The sequence below is a fragment of the Uloborus diversus genome, chromosome 3 (genome assembly GCF_026930045.1).
Source record: "Uloborus diversus isolate 005 chromosome 3, Udiv.v.3.1, whole genome shotgun sequence".
Classification (NCBI taxonomy): domain Eukaryota; kingdom Metazoa; phylum Arthropoda; class Arachnida; order Araneae; family Uloboridae; genus Uloborus; species Uloborus diversus.
Window position 1 is genome coordinate 2,485,027 of NC_072733.1, and position 22,980 is coordinate 2,508,006.

The following is a 22,980-nucleotide window of genomic DNA, read 5'->3' on the forward strand; positions in this document are numbered from 1 at the left end:
AGATCACTACGAGAGCCTTCGGCGTACTTTCAAAAAATCGGAGGGAAAACAAAACGACCCCAAAACGCACAAAAAATAAAAATGGGTGAAAGGAGGAAATGATCCGGCAAAAACTAGCAATACTAAATCGGAAAGTGCTAATAAGAAAGAGCCCCCCAAATGGGAAAAAAACAGTAATTTCGAAAAAAGGAAAGAAATTGTTTGTTATTTTTGTTCACAAAAGGGACATATAAAACCCAATTGCCCTGAATTCAAGAGAGCGCAAGGGGAGCAAATTAATCACATTGGTGACACTAAAGAATTAAGTGAGTGTTTTGCCCCTTACCTGAGTACGGGGAAAATAAATGGGGAGGTTCGGAGAATTCTCCGAGACAGTGGGGCTTCCATTGACGTCTGTCCCCGCAGTTGGATCGAGACAAAAGATTTTACGGGAGAGTATGTCTATGTAAAACAACCGCTGGACGAAGAATGCAAATGTTTGCCATTGGCCAAAGTTTGCATAGAAACAGAAGAAGGTTGTGTGATATCTAAAGCGGCAGTTAAGACCACTGATAGTGACTCAAAAGTTTATCTGTTGGGCAACAGGACAGCGGAATTGTTTTTCCAGTTGAAAGCAACTCCCCACGAAGTTGTAAACGTGGTAGAGACTCGGAGCGTCTTACGTCAGCGTATGCGTGAGGAGAACTTGGACCCTGGGACTGGGACTCTAGGGAATTCGGAGATAGCGAGCGCGTTTCCCTCCTGCGAAGAAGAAGGGAAGGAAATTTGCGGTTTACCCCCCATAGAGCCTTTTGAGGGATTAGCGTTAGCTGAAATAGATTCGGAATCGTTCGAGAAAGAGCAGAAATTGTGTTCGGTTCTAAAGCCCTTGTGGGAAGAGGTTTCGAAAGGGGAGGGAAAGGATTTTAAATGCATGAAAGGAAAACTGGTCCGTCTGAGTAGATCGAAGCTGGGAGAGGAAAGGGTGCAGCTTTGTATACCATCGAGTTTGACAGAAAAAATTATGAAATTTTGTCATGATGGCGCGTCAGGCCATTTGGGTGCTACAAAGATGAAGGATAAAGTGTTGCGTCATTTTTTTTGGCCGAATTGTTATGCGGAAATTGAGTCGTATGTGAGGGCGTGTGATGCTTGTCAACGCGTAGGAAAGAAAGGTGATCGGAAGAAAGCACCATTGAAACTTGTGCCGATAATTTCGGAACCTTTTTCCTGTGTAAATATTGACGCAGTTGGACCACTTCCCGTATCCACAAATGGGAATAAATACCTAATAACGTCCATTTGTATGGCCTCGAAGTATCCCGAAGCTATACCGGTGGCCGATATTAAGTCTCCAAATGTGATAGATGCTCTGTTGAGCACGTTTTCGAGGACAGGGTTTCCCCGGGAGGTACAAAGTGACCTAGGGCGGTCGTTCACTAGTGTTTTAACGACAGAGTTTTTCGAAAGATTCGGAATAAAAGTTAGGCACTCCTCCATTTACCACCCTTCTAGCAACCCAGTGGAGAGATTTCATTCATCCATTAAACGAATAATAAAAGCATTATGCGTGGAGTCGGGAGAAGATTGGGAGAAGAATTTGTCGTTGGCTTTGTTTGCCCTTCGGACGGTAAATCATGAGAGTACGGGATTTAGCCCCGCCGAGCTCGTTCATGGAAAAAATTTGAGGACACCCCAAACCTTGCTCTACGAGCATTGGATGGTGCCAGAAGAATCTGACCCAAATGTGGTAGAATACATACTAAATTTGACCAACCGTTTAAAGAGATGTCAGGATTTGACAGTAAAAAAAATGAGTGAAATGCAGTTACGAAGAAAAGCTTGGTATGACAAGAACGCTGTGAAGAGGCAATTTAAGGTGGGCGAGCAGGTGTTAGTATTGTCGACAAATAAAGCTAACAAAATGGCAGTGAACTGGATAGGTCCAGGAGTGGTTACGAGCAAAATCTCGGAAACTAACTATGTGGTCGACGTCCCTGAGAGGAGGGACAAATGCACCATTTATCACGTAAATTTACTTAAACCTTATCATAAGCGCCCCGAACGAGTAAATTTAATAATAGAGGAGGAGGGGGAAGATGTCGAGCAAGAAGCTGAGATCCCTTTTCCCTTGCCTGACCCTACATATTTTGATTTACACGAGATGTTGCGGGTTAGCAATTTGGAAAAACGCGTGTCGGAAAAACAAATAGATCAATTAGGGAAAGTACTTCAGAAACATAAAAGAGTGTTTTCTTCAGACCCTGGGTGTACTAAATTGGTCACGATGGACATTGAGCTGACCAGTGCCGACCCCGTGAGATCGCGACCCTATAGAATGTCCCCACGGCAAACTGAAATAGTGCGTGAGGAAATAAAAAGACTTTTAGATCTGGGAATTGTAGAAATCGGGCAGTCCGACTATACTAGCCCCCTAATTTTAGTGGAGGTGCCTGGGAAAGACCCCCGCCCTTGCGTAGATTATCGTAAGTTGAATGCAATTACGCGCACTGAGTTTTTCCCCTTACCAAACATTGAGGAAGTAGTTGAGCGGGTGAGCGCAGCGCCTTACATAACGCTGATGGATTTAACAAAGGGATATTTTCAGATACCCCTGATCGAAAGAGCAAGCCGTTACGCGGCTTTTGTCACGCCCTTTGGGACGTATCGCCCAAAGAATATGATGTTCGGACTACTCAACGCTCCATATTATTTTGTAAAACTTTTAGCGCAAGTTTTGAATGGCTTTGAACATTTTACGGCACCCTACATTGATGATATAGCCATATATTCGCAAAGTTGGGAACAGCATGTGATCGATGTGGACAAAGTGCTAGAGCGATTGGGTGACGCAAAATTAACAGTAAAACCTTCTAAGTGTCGTTTCGCACAAGATAGTGTCCGGTTTTTGGGGCATGATGTCGGCTCTGGGAAGAGATCTCCGAGCGAGGCGAAGTTAAAAGCCGTGCAAGATTTTCCAACCCCCGCGACTAAAACGTTAATACGGTCATTCTTAGGATTGGTAGGGTATTACGGCAGATACATTCCGAACTTTTCCGAGGTAGCAGCCCCCCTAACAAGCGCATTGAAAGGAAGGATCAGAAAAGAAAAGGTAGTGTGGACGGATGAATGCGAGGAGGCGTTCCGTGCTTTAAAGGGAAGTTTACTAAAGAGCCCTATTCTTTATGCCCCTGACTTTTCGAAAGAGTTCATTCTCCAAACTGATGCAAGTGAGAGTGGAATGGGGATTGTACTAGCTCAGATGCATAATGGGGAAGAACATCCAGTTCTATATCTCAGTAAAAAGTTCTCGAAAGCTGAAAAAAATTACAGTGTTATCGAAAAGGAGTTAGCCGCTATAGTTTATGGGTTAAAGAAACTAGCTCACTATTTAAACGGCCAATTTTTCCGTATACAAACCGATCATTCCCCTATCACATACCTTAAAAAAATGATGGGAACGAATGCCAGACTTACTCGTTGGGCTTTATGTCTACAACAGTTCAATTTCGAAATTGAACACAAATCGGGGAAAAGAAATGGTAACGCCGACGGTTTGAGCAGACAGGAACCATAACGGGCCCCGAGGCTATTTGTAAAAAAAAAATTCTGGTAAATTAACATACCTTTTTGGGTTATTTAATTTCCATTTATCGCAATTTATTTGGATTTGGTATTTATATATGTATTTTTTTTTTTGTTTTGGTCGAAGAAGTACTTGATCAATTATTTGTGTTAAATATTTTTGGGGATTTTATGCTCGAGAGTTTGTGTTACTTAATTTTTCGGATGACTATTAAGAACTTTAAAGGTTTTGGATGTCATGAAAATCATAAAGGAGTATGGTGCATTTCCAAACTGATTAATGTAGCGCAGGTTAGTTTTGAAAATTTTGGCAATGACGAACAAAATAGGAGAGAATGTTAGGTCATGAGAACCTGATATTGGTTCACGGGTAGGGTGTCTTTGTTTTTTTCTGAATGTGTTCTGTTAAACTGAGGCTGCCTTTTCGAGAGTCTAGTTCACTGACCTGGGACACCCTCGTTTTCCTAAATGTGTTTTGGACGACAATGTCACCTGAAATTTGATGTGGTTGCACAACGAAATTTCCTTCCTAAGGGGGGAGGAGCTGTGGCATCCTCAGATATGTGCCCGTTTTGAATGCCGCGAGTCCACTTCGTGAAAACAATCTCTTCAAGCAGCCGACTGAGCTCTGGGTTGACGGGACATAGACAGCCATTTCTTCTACGCCTTTGTGCCTTTGTTGGAATACCGCTTCTAAATAAAGGACTAGACTGTCTGGCACCACTTCGGACAGTTTTAAAATTGGGTGTGACGAGTTTGCCTGACAGCCCTGGACGGTGTCCGTCTTTGTCGTTGCCGAAAAACCGCAGACGGGGAGGTGTGCTCCATGTTAATGAGGCGCCGGTCGACCAACGAATCCGGGCCTTGGTTTCTTCTACAAAAACGACGTAGCAGTGTTCGTCACCAAGTTTCCACCAATGGGATATTTTAAGGGGGCTTAGTTGGCAAGCCCCGTGTCTTCGAAAAAGACCTCGATCCACACTTTTAGAAAGCAGATTGCTCTAGGACTTGAGAGAAACAGGTGCCCTTAGGCATTCTCCGGTTTCGTTGGAAACCGTGATTTTTTTTGAGACCACCACTGAGGCAACTGTGTTTGCCGGCATTTGTAACCCCATCAATGTAACGATTATTATTTTTTTTTCTGTAAATAAATTTTTTTTTGTTAATTTTAAAAAGGGGTTTAGTCCTTCCTTGTTCGTGGTGTGACCTGATTTAATGAAAAGATTGGATTCGTTAATCTTTATTTCTGTGACTCACGACGTCACACTCCCAATCTCTCGTACTGTCCCACTAGGGTACGGGGTGACATAGAAATGAACTAACAAGTTGCTAACTTATTTTCTCACACATATACAGAAAGTTGATCAGATGATGAAAAGTATCTTTTAAACAAGAGAGAAAAACTTTAATTTTCATCATTGGAATTAATTTTATAAGAACGAATTAATTTTGAGCTACAAGTTAGGGATCGCACCTGGACATCATCTCCTTTCGTGCGCCACTGATAAAATGAAGAGGGAGCCATCCCTTGGTGGCAGATGTTGATATATTGTGCGTGCGTAATGCATCATTTCCTGACTGATTATTAGACATACGCTGGAATATTGGATAAAAATGAAACAACGTTTAAAAGCACAGAAAAGATAAAAACTTTATAAAAACGCAGACATGTTTCGGAGGCAATAGCCTCCTTCCTCAGTGCGAAATTTACAAATGGATGAATCAAGGTCAGTGGGAAAGTTTAAATTGCGTAACCGGAAAAGCACTCGCTGATAGTTGATTGGTCAATGTTTTTCCGGTTACGCAATTTAAACTTTCCCACTGACCTTGATTCATCCATTTGACATTTCGCACTGAGGAAGGAGGCTATTGCCTCCGAAACATGCCTGCGTTTTTATAAAGTTTTTATCTTTTCTTTGCTTTTAAACGTTGTTTCATTTTTATCCAATTTACCTGCACAGAGCTATAGCTTTTCACGCTGGAATAATTTGTTTCTGTAAAATATTATGTAATTTTAATACTTTTAAAATCTAAAAGTGTGCATACAACATATTGTTTTGTAAATTATATATATATATATATAATACATTTTTATGAAATAAATTATTTTTTATTAGGTGTTAGGAGTCATTTGGCGTTCCCTACATTTCACGAAACACCTCACCGGAAAAAAAGGGACATCGAAGATTCAACATTGTTGATACTGAAAACCTCAAAGAACACATATTATATCGAATTACAATTGAACGAAGATTTAAAAGAAGTCCCCTTAGTCAAGGAGCATAATTCATCTCAAAAAGAATATCACATGAGCCGATGTCATTTTCATGGCAGAATAATTAGCAAGACAAATGGAATCGTTGCAATTTCAACATGTTCTGGAAAAGAAAGGCTGGTAAGTGCACTTAATTTGTAACAGAGAGAGTTGCTTTTTACAGTACCGTAAAATGGTAAAACTTGACCACGGATAGATGGCGGATGACTTTGAAGCAAAACATCATTTGTATCATTCGTAATAGTTAGAATCTGCCAGAAAGTATCGAATAGTAAGAGGTACAGTCTCGCTAATCGTATCTATTAAAAAATAATACCAAAAAACCTATTGCAAATGATACAAATGATGTTTTTGCTTCAAGGTCATCCGCCTTCTTTTCGTGGTCAAGCTATACAACTTTGTGCCAACGGGTCAACAATGGGGCATTGTTGCCCTGGGGATGATTTTGCTCTGTAGTGGCCTCTTTTTCGAACTTACGAGCTCCAAAAAAACTCACCTGGTAGTGTAACCATTTAGGAAGTTAAAGACGCTTTATAGCTTGACCACGAAAAGAAGGCGGATGACCTTGAAGCAAAAACATCATTTGTATCATTTGTAATCGGCTCTTCGTTATTATTTTGGAATAGATAGGATTAGCGAGACCGTGCCTCTTTCTATTCAGTGTTTTTTGGCAGATTCTACCTGTTACAAATGATACAAATTATGTTTTGCTTCAAGGTCATCCGCTTTCTTTTCGTGGTCAAGCTTTATCAGAGATTGCCATTGTTGTTGTATACCTTAAATAACTCAGTTGTTCTTAGTGCGTGATTTGACTCACTCGTGGAAGAGCCAAAAGTGTCCTTTACACAGATCATTTATACTGTTTTCCAAGATCTGATAACTTCAGATTTGCTTTATTATATTGTCAGTTATGAATTAAGCCACTCGTTGACTTAAAATGTTTCATGGTTTTCACAAGCTCTGAACATTTATCAAGAATGGGAATGTTTGGGGTACAACAATAGGTCACCTAATTTTCAGGGGCTTTGGTGGCTTGAAGCTTCATTTTATTCTCTGTAGGGATGCTTTTGTCATATTTTGTGTTATTTATTCTAAATAATGGTAGGAAAAGACAGAAGAAAGTTTGGGGGTCGCCCTATCGCCCGTATTCATAGGATTTTTTGCAGAAGGTGCTGACTAAAATCCGGACCAAATGTAAACTGAGATAATTTTCAAATATTATTTTCTTTAATGAGATTTGGAATGTGAAATGTGATTTCACATTTTAGTTTTCAAAATTTTTGTTGATCTCATTTAAAACTTGTCTGACCTACATATTTTCTGAGATCTAAGTATAAATACCTAGAGTCTCTAAATGAGGGACTCTATAGGTACCTAGCCTTTAGTTGGTGAGATTTTTCTAGTTTTCAAATGTTTCTTTGTCAAAACCTAGGCAGATAATAAAGAACGTTACCTACATTTATCATATCTAACTTTATTAATCACTCGAGACGACAAAGGATGATTAAACCTTAAAAAAATTGAAAAAAAAAATGGTAAATGATGGACTAAAAAATTCTTTATACAGTTTCAAGCAGAGGGCAACATGTAGCATCAGACAACAAGCAGTCAGAGCAAGTTTTCAATGAGTTTTATAGGTTAAAATGAGGTGACCTATAGTTGTACCCCGTAGGGGTACAACTATGTGCCACGGGAAAAAAAATTCCCCTTCCTCTTCTTTCCAACTTAGATTTTTTTAAACATTTCATTTGAAAGACGAGATGTATACTGCCGTGCTAAGCACACAAGTCGTATCTGGACTTTTTGTCGAAATTGAGTTATTGTCACCAGGTTGTTCTTTGTCACATATTTTACCGAAATACAGTGGAACCTCCCTTAACGGACACTCCCGAATAACAGACACCTCTAATTAACGGACATTTTTGCAAATCCCAGTCCCTCAATATAGGCCATTCCATGTAATTCACTCTGAATAACGGACACTCCGAATAACGGACAGTTATTTCACAAAAAATTTCCCTTGCGATCGTAGCACTTCCGTTTTTTTTTTTTTTTTCTTTTCACAGAATATCTTAGTAACTGCACACTCCCCGGTAACTGCTTGCATTACAAAGCTTTTCATCCTCCACAACTGATATTCCTCCCCCCCCCCACGCTGTCATTTCCTTATCACTGTTTCTTGGAATTAAAAGGGTGGTAATGGGCAGAGGCAGCGATTGGGGCTTAAAAGTTGGGGGCAGAAAAAAAAAAAGAACTAAAAGGCATGGTACTTTTTGCGGCCAGCAAAAAATGAAAAAGAAAATAAAAGTCATAATTTTGTAACGGCTAGTTTTGAGAGTATTGAAGCAGATAAGTGAAAACTGATACGAGTCTAACAATTAACGTACGTTTTTCTTAAGATTTTAATGAATTTTGTACACAATAACTATTCAAAAGTAACGATAAAAAAGAGGAAATTGGGAGTACTTTTAGCAATAAAGTACAGGTAAACTCAAGCATCAAAAAAAAAAAAAGTTTAAACATGTTGTAAAATACTTCTTACCCTTCCAGCAGGAAGGGGTGAAAAGTTCCAGCATTTTTCGCGTCGGGTTTGGAGGGAAGGAAGAGAGGGGGGGGGGGATTCTCCTCTTTAAAAAAAAAATCTATTACTTTTAAAAAAAAATGTTCAAAAATCGCAGAAACCACTTTATAATAGTGTTACAAATTCTGTAAATAGTAATTATTTTTATGATCAATTGGTTGTAATGTAACTAAATTTGGCGTTTATTCCATTATTTTTCATCTAAAATTATCTTAGTAACGTAACCTGTAAATAGCTTCTTGTAATGTACATACAACCCCCTAACATTCGACTGAAGTATACGGACCCCCTATTTTTCATTGATAAGATTCGTGAATGAATAAAAAGAAAATACGAGAAGCATTTCAAATTGTGTCGAAACTTCTCTAGGATTTATAAATAACCATAGCCGACGACGGGATGAGTTAGTCTCGTTTTAGTTCTTGCTTTGTAATGTCTGAGGAATTGTTTCCAAAATTTTATTCTCCATTTGGCCGACATCAAAATTAGGAATATTACATAAATACTGTATTCAATTATACTGTAAGCATTTGTGAATTGGCTGCTATATAATATTGTTACAAATTCTGTAAATAGTAATTATTTTTATGATTAATTTGTCGTAATCTAGATAAATTAGGCGTTTACTAAATTATCTTTCATCTAAAATTATTGTAGCAACGTAACCTGTAAATAGTTTCTTGTAATGAATATACAGCCCCCGTTCATTCGGCCGAAGTATACGGTCCCCTCATTTCTGAATGATAAAATTTGTGAATGGAAAGAAATAAAATAACGGTCTACGATTTTCGGGAATCTTGTGGAATATTTGAGAGTTCTCTTTCGATGTCTATAAAAAAAGCCGTTACGCATGATAAAAAGTCAGTATCGATTGAGAATTTGTACTGAGAGTGTATTAGCTCTGTTTATTGCGAGGCATTTTGCTGTGTTGTTTTCCGTATTTGGATGTAAATACGTGGTTGACCGTTGAGTATACGGTGTTAATCGATATTTACCTGATTGCTATGGTTAATTTAGCAGTTGTTAACGATATTTCTGGTACATAGTTGTAAATAAATCTGTGTTTTCTCAAGAACTGTGTCATCATTTCAAGAAGGTTTGAAGCTGCACGGAACTGGTAACAATAGTAAAATGATAAACTCTAATGGATAAAAATGCTAACAAGCGGAATTCACAGACCCGGGGGGGGGGGGGGGTCATATTGCAGATTGCGTCGTCAATGGAGTTTTTAGAGGGTACTTTCAAGGGGTATTTATTTCTTTTTTGAGAGCTTTTGTTCTGGAAGGGTATTCCGTAACACTTAAGGGGTGCGCCATCGCTTTGGTGTGGGGGGGGGGGAGGACCTTGTAGTTTGCATTCTAAAATCAACGATTGCAGTGAAGCGCACGAAAAAATTTCACTGATTTTAAACTTTTCCGAAGTACAAAATGCCATACAATGATATAATAATGTCAGAAGGTTCATCTAAAATGATCTGAGCGAGCTCAGTAACCAATTTAGTTATGAATGGATTATTTAACTATTTAGAGTGCTAGAGTGATTTCTAAAACTAAATCCCTGTGCAGTCCCAAAAAAAAAATAAAAAAGGCAAAATTGACTGAAGTTTCCCTCTTTCTTCTTTATCAATTTACTTCAACTTTTCTACTATATTTTACCATCACCGTAAGGGGAAATAAACCGAAATCGCCAATATTGAGCCGGGCAATGTTGCAATTTTGCACCCTCTAAGTCGGTGGTGGTTCTCGTTTGCAAACACCAAGCTGCCTCTCTTTTACGCAGTCGGTTATGTAAATTATGCTAAATATGTGCACATATACTTGCAATACTGTCTGAAACTTTTGAGTATATTATACAAATACAAATACAAAAGTGACGACCAGCAACAGGCTCTGGACCCAGCTAGACTGGTCCTAGTCAATTTACAATCCCCAGTGAAGATCAATGGCCCTCTTAAAACTGTCTACTCCTTTGCTCATTACCACCTCTTCCGGTAAGCTGTTCCAAGGTTCCACTACCCTGCTAAAATAATAATTTTTCCTAATATCCATGTTAGCCTGAGATTTAAATAGCTTAAAACAATGACCCCTTGTCCTGTTTCCAGTGCTGAACTTAAGCCCCGTAACATCTTTCGTTTTAATAAATTTAAACAGCTGAATCATGTCCCCTCGGTCTCTTCTTTGCTCAAGACTGTACATTTTTAGCCTTCTAAACCTGGAATCATAATCTAAGTGGGAAAGTCCACTTATTAGCCTTGTAGCCCGCCTTTGAACCCTTTCCAATACATTAATGTCTTTCTTAAGATAAGGAGACCAAAACTGAACAGCATACTCCAAATGGGGTCTTACCAAACTTCTATATAAGGGCAGAAGAACTTCTTTAGATTTATTTGAAATAGATCTATTGATAAACCCAAGCATCTTATTGACTTTGTTGCTAACAATGCTGCACTGTTGGCTAAACTTTAAATCCTGACTTATTAGGACCCCCAGATCAGTAACTTTGATGATGCGATAAAAAAAATGATAAAGGTGTTTAGTCAGGCTAATCAACGATCCAACGCAGTGACAAATTTTGGTGGTCCAGAACCTGTAGTGAGTCAACGATAAAACAAGTCTTGATGAGAACAATGAGCAATTCAGCAGTAAAATGCTAAACATTGACACCTTTTTGTCTCCCAGTCTGGAGATCACAATCTATTTCTAAAACCACCAGAAGTGTCTTCCCTCTCTACGGGTATTGACTTAAGTTGGTAATGGTATTTTTCGCTGAGACTGGTCGGTTGCTGATAATAAGGTGAGTTGTGATGAGGCCTTTAACTTTGCGGCAGTAACATAAAATGATATGGGAAGCAAAAAATCTAGTGGCATTTCTTTATAAAGGAAGTATGCAGTTAAGCCTCTAGCTTCACTTACTAGAGTAGTTCCTATCTGTAAAGATGTGTAAACCCAAACCATCTTTTACACCGAATGGTACGTACAGTAAGGATGGAATAACAAATTGCTAAAAACTTCCAGTACGAGTTATGCGCTGATGCTCAATCAGTATCCGGTGAATCTAGTTTCATTTGGAAAGAAATCCTGTATCGTTAAAGTGTTATTTCTTGAAGCAAAAGATCCAGCCACTGTCACAAAATAAACAGCTTGGTGTCATATATGTTATAGATGGAAGATACCTTCTCCATCACATATGTTTTTTTTTTTTTTGGTAATAATCTGCAAGCTTCAAGGAAACATGCCAGCAATGCAGTGTATATGTCACTTGTGAATATGGGAAAGCTAGTGTCATTTTTTATGGGTACAAAGAAGGAGAAAGCACCACAGAAATATCATCTGCGTCCTATTACAACAGCCAACACTGTAACAAATTTTGGAAACGTTTCTGGGTATATCGGAAACGTTTCCGAAATAATAAGAATCCTTCATCCAATAGCGAACTCCTCATTATTCAGAAAGCTTTCTGTTATTTCAAAAAATCTAGAAGCGGAAGTGAGGCGCAATGCTTCCAAACGTATTTTATCCTTCCAACACTGGCGCCACTGAGTCGGAAATAACGAGAGCTCATTTTTTTCCTTATCTATGGTTGCTGCAGTCAGCAACTGTTTAGCATTGGATTACTTGTTAGTTCATGTCTAGAGAGTAGTAAATTGTGTCGAAACTAATTTTACGCCTTTGCATTTTGGGCTGCCCATGATTTTTTAGACGATGTACGCAGCTATTAAGTTAGTTAATAACGATTTGCTTCTTTACAATTTCCAGTGCGACCATGATTACATATATATTGTGTTTTCAAGCGTGAATAGTTTCAACACCCGTTTTTATACTTAATGAAACGAAACCCTTTGGATTACTTATCCAGTTGTAATGGAGGTACTTAGATTTTCTTCCGCTCATGTTCACTTGTAAGTATTAATGAATATTTTAAAGCATGTTGTTATATACATTTATATTTTTGTTGATTTGCATTTGATGAGGCACCAATTGTAACTGTTTTTGGGTTTATCGAATTAATTTAAAGTTATCCTACATACCTATGTGCGCAGTGTACTATTTGTTGTGACCAATTGAAACTGATTAATTACGCAAAAGAAATAAGATTTATATTTGAAAAGCAATCACAGAAAAGTTATTTCGAAATACTTGGATATACATACATTGGTTCAAAAAAAAATCAATTGTTTAATTCATTAAAAATATGGTAATGCAAATGTTTTCTAGTATTGTAATATGTTTCACAAAAAATGTGCCAGTATTATTTACCTTTTTTTATTATAATTTATTCATTTATTTAAAAATAGTTAGACCATTAGAAAATGACCCAGTTATCTATTAGTAAGCAACATAGTTATGCAATTAATTCATGTGCTTATTCATTTTGTTAAATGTGGTTGACAATAAAAAATTTCTTGACATTAGTTGTTCGTTAAATAACATTTCCTTCGTGGATATACTAGTTTAATATAGGATAGTCAGGAGGAATGAGTCAGTGGCAAAAATGAACAGCTGCATTTACAAGTCGAAATACAAAGAAATATTATTTGATGTCATTGTTTTAAAAGTGATAATTTTTTAAATACTTTGTTATTATAATACAATGTACATATGGGGAGAAGACGAGGGGCGTTCACCACGCAGACTGCCATTGACATTTTCAGGGATTGCTTTTTTTAAGGGGGGGGGCGCTTTATAGCATTTTATGGGTTCACCATCACTCTTATGGTGTGGGGGGGGGGAATCTCGTATATATGAAATGGAGTAATCATGCAATAGAATTCAATGTTTTAATAAATAAAATATATAATGCATTTTGCGCACATTGTAAAAATAAAATCAGTAACCTATTTTGATTAAGTATTTATATTTGTGATGAACTGGAAAAGGGCAAGAACAGAAGAATCAACCCGAATGGTTCCAACAGGAGGACTTGGTGTCATATTTAAATTCACCAATGTCTCTGTTGCACTTTTCGGTACACTTTGTTCGTCAGAGAAAGAGACTTGACGCGAAGGGAAGGTAAGTTCTGTCAAATTTTATCCGAAAATAAAAGCTGTCAAGTTTGATACAAGATATGTTTTTAAGTTCTGCATTAAAAATACAATATGTTGATAATTCTGTCTTGAAAATATTGAGAGAAAAACTGAAGTTTAAGATTGTTTAACAAACACTCCCACTTTTGAGAAAGTACCCCCCCCTCCCCTCCCCTGTCGATTTTATGATTAGGAATGAAACTACTATATTATTTCATTAATTTTCAAAAATTTATAAATAAGCATATGTTATGCTGTTAACCATGCTATTTGTCATTAGAAATTCAGAAAAAATAAATAAATAAATATATCCACGAATGATTTTACAATTGCTTGTTTCATTGCTGTTAGATATGAAAGAACTGAAACTGATATGGTATGCAATACTATAGTAAAGAATTATATTTTAGAAAAAATCACGGAAAAAGGATTCTGAAATTCTCGGAAACGTTTTTGAAAATTGTTTGGAGAGTTCCGAAATACTCGGAAACGTTTTCGAAACTTTCATGAACCACAGCTGCACAGAATACTCAGAAACATTTCTGGAAATTACGGAAAGAGGATTCCGAAATACTCAGAAATGTTTCTGAAAATTACAGAAAGAGTATTCCAAAATACTCAGAAACATTAAAAGAGGATTCCGAAATACGCAGATACGTTTCTGGACATTACAGAAAGAGAATTCCGAAATACTCAGAAACGTTTTTGAAAATTTCATGAACCGCAGCTGCACGATATACTCAGAAACGTTTCCGGATTTTTTTTTACAGTGAAGTCTTCTGCTCTAGAACACTTTCTGTGCCTCATATCTTGTGCTTGCTCTGCGGAGTTCATTGGATATAGTGAATGTTTGTAAAGTCTGAAAGCACAAACTGTGTTCGACATAAGCTGCAAAAATAACATTTTTGCCGAGGATCTAGATACCAAAAAATATCTTCATAACGAAGACTTTTTGTTACAAGCTTAGGGAGAATCATTTGAAAACTCCAGTTCTGACGAAGAGTTAATCTTAATCTGATGACGTTTTTGAGGTATACATGTATATGTAACATAAACTAAAAATATTGATTTTAAATTCTGCAAAAAAGCAATATTGTATGACGGGGAAAAAACAGTTCAGCGTAGTCTTTCTGACCATTTAATCTAATGTGCCACCAGAGGGGGGGGGGGGGGCATTTTTAAGTATGTTATTTCGTTTTGGGAAACGAACCACTATTCTTGTGGGATGGACACTCCTGATTTAATCCCTTTTTAATTTGCATGACATAATACTTCTACTTGAAATGTAAAGGAGAGGGGGGGATTTTTAAATATGTTATTTCGTTTTGGGAAACGAACCACTATTCTTGTGGGATGGACACTCCTGATTTAATCCCCTTTTAATTTGCATGACATAATACTTCTACTTGAAATGGAAAGGAGAGGGGGGGATTGGGGTATTATATTTTATTTGAGGAGGGGTACTGTAGCTTTGGGAGGAGATGCGCCGTCGCTCTGGAAGGATGGACACACTTGATTTCTCACTTTAACTTTACATGAAATAATATTTCCACTCTAAATGTATGGAGGGGTGTTCGGGGTACTGCTTCGTTTTACGGGGAGAGCGGTGCTCTGTAGCTCTGTGGTGTCATACCTCTGGGGGTAAATACCTGTAATTTAATGATTTTCAATTTTTGTATGACATAATATTCCCACTTGAAATGCACTTTAAAAATTACGAAAAAATATCCAAAATAGCAATTTTTCGATGCCCCCCCCCCCATTCCGAAACCCGACTCACAATGGGGTGGGACTTTTCTTACTGGGAGGGTAATAAACAATTTGCAACTGGTTTGATTTTTTTTTTTTTTTTGGATGTTTGGGCCCAACCCATATTTTTACTGTACTACTACTAGTGATGAGGCTCCATAATAGTCTTATAATAGCTATTTGCCGCATTTTCTTCTTCATTTGTGCTTTATTTACATTGTTTTTTAGTTTAAATTTTCTTAAAACAGAGTATAATAAACAAGCAACGTTTTTTGATGATATGAAGAGATAAATATAACCTTGATAAGAGAATAACCTTGATATATATAACCTTATAATATAATTAAATATGAGCAATTTATTTTGAAAGTGGTATTTTGAAAGTCCTTTTGTTTTTATGTAGAAAGTGGCAATTATAGATAAATCATAATACGATCTTTTTTTCTGTAAAAAATTTTAGATCCAGAAAAAAAATTCAGAATCCTAATATTTGGGAGATTGGAATTTTAGCTCTTCATTTAAAAAAAACCCTGGTTTTTGAACACTTTACAATGTCGCGAAATTACAAAAAATAGACCTACTCAACTTTCAAAATAAACATATCATGCTGTAAATAATTAAGAGTGATTTTAATCACGGTGGAATCAGTTTTTTTAAACAATTCTATATTGCTTAATTTCTATTGTACTTATAAACCTTCAGAAAAAGCACTATTTAACTGTTTCTGCTTTTTAAACAGACAGGCATGCTGATAACAGATGAAGGGATTTCCTTTTTATTTCCGATGACATTAAAAAATGTGTCCAATTCACAGGAGTCTAAACCTCATCTTTTGGTTCAACAGTCAGAAGATGTTGCAGACTTTTGTGGCATCTCTAGTCAAAGTAAGGCCTATTATTCGTCTAAATAAGGTTCTTATTCTTTCTCTATCAAATAACAAGTTCTGCCGATTATAAAATGAAGTTTTGCAAGAAACAATTCTCTGAACACTTTTATAAATCGTCTTTCACTAATTATGTAACGTTGAAAAGTAAATAAGTTCAGCAAATTCACCGAGAAAAAATTTATTTCGTATATCAGGTATTTATCCGACAATCTAATAGTAGTTATGAAAGACATTGACACAATATTTTGCTCTAGAAATATCGCAGAATCAATGCTGCGAAAAAGAGCAACGACTTGGAGGCTGACGATTTTCTACATTTGAAAATTCACCGACTGGATCTGGAGTTCGTGACATTGAGCGTAAGAGGCCAACATCTAACACACTACGTCATCCGGTCTGCGAAATTTAGAAACCAAGCAGAGATGTTTTACAAGATGATGAAAAACATCTGGGATATCTTAATGACCATTTCAATTCTACTTGAAATGACTAAAATAATCATTTTAGTGCACAATAAACGCATTTCAGTCATATTTATTTTCTCAAAACGAATCACTTTTGGCTTTAGCACATAACTTTAAGCGTTTTATTACAGAAGAACTATGCATTGATCCATTTCTTCGTTTAGCGCGTTGGGGCTAAGTCTAGTGCGAAAATCAATAAATAATTCGTAAAATGGCTTTGTGAGTAAAAAGAAAAGAATGTTTCGAATAAAACTTTTGATATGTTTTCCGGTTTTCTTATCCTAATTGTCTAAAAAAAAGCAGCATTTTTGAATTAGAATATAAATTATAATATTGTAATGCTTATTTACGACATTCCGTAATACTAAAACTTGAGAGAAGAATCTAAATCATATTCTATAGTTATGGCTCTAGTGGGAGTATTTGGTGGTGAAAGATACCTCTTCGAGAATAATAATTACATAGAGCCCGATATTTCTGAAGCAATGTTGTTTAAGTTTTTCCAGTTATTGTTTATTTTTCATTTTTTATTTATTTATTTAATTGCAGTTCTTAGAGTCTCTTTGGTCGATATCTTTTCGTATGATAAAGACTTGGTATCGACGACAAATAATTGTTTTATACAATTAGTATAGATACATATATGCATAACTTATAGCTTATGTCACTCAGTACGAATGCACTTTTCATATAGTGAAAAAAGAAATTCAAACACAGTTGCAATGGCTCCGGAGATTACCTCGAACACATAAACATACAAAAATCTGCCCTCTCTCTTTATAATTGTATTAGTATATATTGGTTTAAGGGAAAACAAACACGCTTGTATTGTAAAAAACATATGTAAAGCACATATGAGGCAGTGAGAAGCATAGGGATGTAAGGGGACATTTCCAAGTTTTGAGCAAAATGAGTTTAAAGATAATGTCCTAGGTAGGCATTCATTGAAATTTTTTTCTAAATTTTGCTGTATAGCAGCACCGACCAGAGCTACTAGTACTATCTCTTCCCCAAGACAGAGGAGAGGTTCAGGTTCATCTACCATTTGTACTGGTTATCTCCAATTTTTTAATTTTTTCAAATACATCCCTTTGCACTACCTCATATTATACACAATAAATTCGACATGAATATAAACATTAATGAGAATACCTAATGAATCGGCCCTAACCTTGCTTTCTTTTTAACTCATTTATTTCATTTTAAGATTTAGATGACAGATTAGAAGTCACTGAAGATATAGATATGGATACGAACCGTGTTAAAAGAGAGACCACATCACTTGGTAGAAAAATCATTGAATTAGCAGTATTTATCGATTTTGCACTTTACAAAAAAATTTCTGAAACATCTATTGTTACTGCTAGAACAGCTACAATCAGAAGGGTTCTGAATATTTTAAATCAGGTGAGAATATTTTCAATAAATGTTATTCATTCATTAAACCCAAACAACACTGTATTAACATGATTTATTAAAATATCGGGAACCTTTAATTGAATTGAAATTTATGTCTGCTACCAGCCATCTTACTTTTCACTAATTATATTAATGAGAATATAAGTTTTATTACACATACAGTGGTGGCTAAAAGTGAGGACAGTTTTTGAAAGTTTCATGTTTTTCAACTTTGTGTGCTTCTATAATATATTAATTTTCACTGAAATACAAATATTTATGCATCAAATTGAAGGTAATTTAATGCAAAATTTAATAACCTAAACAGTCTGACAATATCTGTAATATAAAAAAAAATATGTAACAAATAGCAAGATCTATCTTAGATTTCATTTTTTGAAAGTGATACTTAAGAGTACACAATCAATACTTAATAGGATAACTATTATTTTTGAGACAGCTTCACAGCGTCTTTTCATCAAGTAAACGAGTGTTTGGAGTTTATCTTTCTTAATCGCATGATGCCAAGAATCAATTATCGATTCAATAAACTGTCTTTTATTGGATGGACTTTTTTTTCGTACATGTTTCCTGGCCATGCTAATATATTTATGCCTTTATTTTGAAACCATGCTTTGCACACTTTTGCTGTGTGGCATGCAGCTGAATCCTGCAGACAAATAAATGGTGCTTTGTTGGGGAACAGATCCCCGATGGAAGGTATCAATTTTGGTTCCATTCAGGATGCAATCAATCACTTGAATTCGGCTCACACCATCTGTTAGACGTACATGCCCGATTCATGACATTTGTTGAGTTTTTTGTAGTTACCTTCAATGCAATCAGGATGAAGCGTTTCACCTTCTCTACGTCTCACGTATTTTTTACAATCACTACCAAAGAGCGATGTTTTACTCTCATCACTCCAGATTACTTACTTCCATTGATTTTCTGACCATTTGATGTGTTTTTTTGCCCACTTAACTCGTTTTTCGCGTTGCTTTTGCTTTAAATACGTTTTTTTTTTTCCTTGAAATTCTAGTCCAAGTTTCAATATTGCTCTTGAACGTACTGCAATACACGTTGCAATCATTTCACATCTAATGGCATCTGATGAAATTTTTCTATCTTGAAGGCATAGCCGTTTTATTTTTCTATCGTCAGTAGCACTTGTGCATTTTGTACGGCCTGATTTGGCCTTATTTTCCACTGATTTCGTTTTTTCACAACGTAAACACAACTTTCGTACACTAGAACAAGTCACTGAATCACCAACTTGTCTAGAAATTTCAGCATAAGAGAGGCTATTTTCTCTCAGTTTGACAATTCGGCTTATTTTTGTAGATGTCCAATCAGTTCTTTTTGGTGGTGACATTGTTCAAAATTAGTTCAATTCAAATAAAGGACTTAAAATGTTCAAAAACAACAATACTCTATTGAATTGTACTAGTATGCACCATTCCACAAAATATTTCCACAACAGTAACTCTTTTACCATCCCAATAGCCTAAACTATAGTTATAGACATTTGATCGGTCCTGAAAACAGTGTTTGTGTTTGGTTAGTACCTTTTTATTACAAAACACGTCATTATTCAAAATGATTTGTGTTTGTTTGTTCTACTAAGATGAGCATACCTTTTTTTGTAAATCAGACATTTTAATTCTGTTTTTTAAAATAAATTCTACATTACATTACCTCCGATTTCATATGTACGCATTTATATTTATGTAAAAATTAATATATTCTACGAGCACACAAAGTTGAAAAACATGAAACTTTCAAAAAATGTCCACACTTTTGGCCACCACTGTATACACTGATTATACTTATTTTTATTCCCTAATAGACATTGTTTCATAATGCTATGCACATTATGTTTCAGAATTTTTGTAACGATTTCCTTTAGAAATAAATGGACACTAGTAAATCAGTTACGGTTGAAATTCAAATTACTACAGTTACGAGGGCTGTTTTGTTATCAACTTCCGATGTGGTGTAAAAATAAAACTAGTGAGAGTAATTAAATAAATTTATTATCAAAAGTTAGGTACATTATCAGTTACTTTTCAGCATAATCGTCATTTAAATTGAGGTATTTTTCATACCTGGGTACAAGCTTCTTAATACCTTCTTCATAGAAGTTTGCCGCTAGTGATTTGAGATGGGTTTTCACGGCGTTTTTGTAGCCTAACTTGTCAGTTACGATAGTGTATAGGGCTGACCTTGAAATCTCATGAAACTGATCGGGTAGGTCCGTAATCGTAAACCTCCGATAACTTCTTACAGTTTGGTCAACTCGATCAACGAGGTCTTCGTTTGCGACCAACTTTCGTCTTTGGCCCCCTTCATCATGAATGTCACCTCGTCCATTTTTAATTTTCCTACACCAATCACGCACTGCACTCATAAAGCTTTCACCGTATACTCGTTTCATTCTACGGTGAATCTCACATTTGGCGGGAAATTCTATCATGGTAGCCATGTTTATGTGTCGCTAGATAAACTGGTAATGGCGTCGGACGCCCGAAAAAACGAGTGAGGTTGTAGCGGGAGAGGTGCGCAGTCGACTGCCGCACATTACTGGCCGATGCCGCTCACTCTGCCGTCTAGCGGCACGTTCGGAAGTTGAAAAAAAACAGCCCTCGTAAAATGTAAAGTACAGGGTTAACCTTGTACATCTTTTTCGCTCTTAGCGTAGCTGAAGCTGAGAACTCATAAAATTTTCATTATACAGAAAATTTTCTTATAATATAACAAAATAATGCCAACAGTACATGTGATATTAGTTAGCTCCTGCTGTATAAAATTACTGGCAATGTACCAATCGAGAACGTGGTCTAATACCGAATGAAAATAAAGTTACGTATGCATAATTATTTTTCAAGCTTTCTTTCTGGGGCATAAATGGAAATTCATTTCTATGATCGAAGCTCCGTTCTTGTTTGTCAACAGACTTCAATGTAGTGGCATGGCACACAGTGCACACTACTGGATGATACTTGCGATTATAGAAATTTCACCACGTGAACTAGCAAGAGGAATCTCTGTGGTAGAAACTTCGTCTTCAAAACCGGAGGTTGTGGGTTCGATTCCCACTGATTTCCCGGGTGTTATTTCCTTATCTTATGATGTAAGTATTTCTTGAGTGTGTCCCGAGGCAAGGCCTCTATTTTTGTGAAGCATTAGATTCCGTGTAACTAAAATTGGCAAGAGTTGAACATATTGAATCGCGGGGCAATGTGTATGCATTTCGTACACAGAGAACGTTTAAAACGTTTACTATTAGACATACATTTAAGGCATTAACACCGTAAGCAGATTTCCTGTATTAAATAATCAACAACTTGTAAATGACTTTTGAAATTACTTGTATTTGTATCTTCGATTGAAAAAATCACACATTTGTTTCTCTTCCAGGTTCAACTAATTTTTAATTACTCATCTTTGGATACAAAATTTAAATTTTCAATTGTAAAGATCGAAATTCTTCACGTCAAAGAGGTATGTAATAAGTTTTGTCTCCCTAAATGTTTTCACATTTCTGTGAAAAAAATCAAACAATTTTCAAGCCTATTAAAAAATTGAAACTATCATTATTATAAATAATTACCATACACCAAACGGTAAGAGATAAAAATAGTTCATAGTCTGTACCGAGAATCTTCGCAGGCAAACGAAAAATATCAGAGTAGGTTGTGTAGAGACAATTTTTGTTGAGAGCAGGTTCTCACGTGCGAAAAGTTTTGATTATTGAGTACAGACCAATGCTCAAATAAGAAGCAAATTGGGAATGAAAATTGCAAAAATGAGAAACCATTCAGACTACGCAACAATTCGTGTATGCAATTGTTATTGCAGTTTTATGCCTTATTAGTGTTGTTGAAGTTTATTTTTTATTCTGTGGCCAGAGCCCGACTAACTAAAAGTGAGGCCCTAGGCCCACATTAATTTGGAGGCCCCCTGAATTGATTTACATTTTTAAAGCACGAATGCACTTTTGAAGGCCTCTTTGTCTAATCACACAACTATGTATAAATCACTTATGTGCATTTATGAACCCCTTTGGGCCCCCTCATAATAGTGACCAAGTAAATTCGTTACTGGCAGAATGATTAAAAATTCCCCTTTAAAGGAATTTTTTTCCAATTAATAAGTCATAATTTTTTATTTTTTAAAAAATACATGTATTTTTCATATCGTTGCAATGCTATGCATAATTCTTTAAAAAATGTGGGGTCCCTTAGGAACATGGGGCCCCAGGCCTAGGCCTAGTCAGCCTGTGTAGTAATCAGGCTCTGTCTGTGGCAATGTCATCTACCAACAATATCAAGATAATCATGGAGTGTGGCCTTGATAACCTTCTAAAAGAAGGAAAGTAAATGTGATAAAGTTCACCAACAAGGTACGATGTTGTCTGCCAGAGCACATGGCTCGACGTACCATTGAAAAGTGGAATGCTGAAACAACACTGAAAAGATCCTCACCCATGAAATATGACAGAGATATTAGAGCAAGTCTTGTCTCGAAAAGTTAATTATGTTTGTGTAGTGGGTGGGGCATGTGAAGAACAGATTTGAGATCCTGACAGCTATAATGTGACCTTGACAACCATCCAGATACATGTACTAGTTTCTTTTCCCGCATACGGAAAATGGAAGTGATATACTCGACGAATAACCAGGGCACTCTATTGATTTTTTTTTTTTTTTTTTTTTGCCTAAATAAATCAGCAGTTGAAGCATATACGATGTTATAGGAAGTTTACTGTGGTAAAGGAAAGAATAGACAGCTCTTCTTCCCTCTACCACAGTAAGAGGAAAAAGTTCAAAATGTTTAAAGATGAGAGAAAGTAAACTTCAGAGGTTGGATTTCGTGACTTTCTTTAACGGAAGAAAACATCAGCACCGATGCTATATTAGTAGAGGATCAATCGGAGGCAACATTTAGGTGAACATAGATACGTACTCACTTATAAACGGTCGGATTTTAATAGCATATAGTTTTATTTTTACTGTGTTTAAAAAGTGGTCAATTGCT

General features: G+C 36.3%; 1 protein-coding gene across 1 annotated transcript in view; it reads left to right on the top strand.

Moving 5' to 3' along the window:
• The window catches only part of LOC129218187 (zinc metalloproteinase-disintegrin-like MTP8), a 44,319-nt gene that overhangs the window by 19,656 nt on the left and 1,683 nt on the right, over positions 1-22,980 (top strand). The window contains exons 3-5 of the mRNA XM_054852406.1: positions 5,682-5,959; positions 15,932-16,076; positions 17,750-17,949. Of these exons, the coding sequence (XP_054708381.1) occupies positions 5,873-5,959; positions 15,932-16,076; positions 17,750-17,949 (432 nt within the window). The 5' untranslated portion in view covers positions 5,682-5,872. The remainder of the gene's footprint in view (positions 1-5,681; positions 5,960-15,931; positions 16,077-17,749; positions 17,950-22,980) is intronic.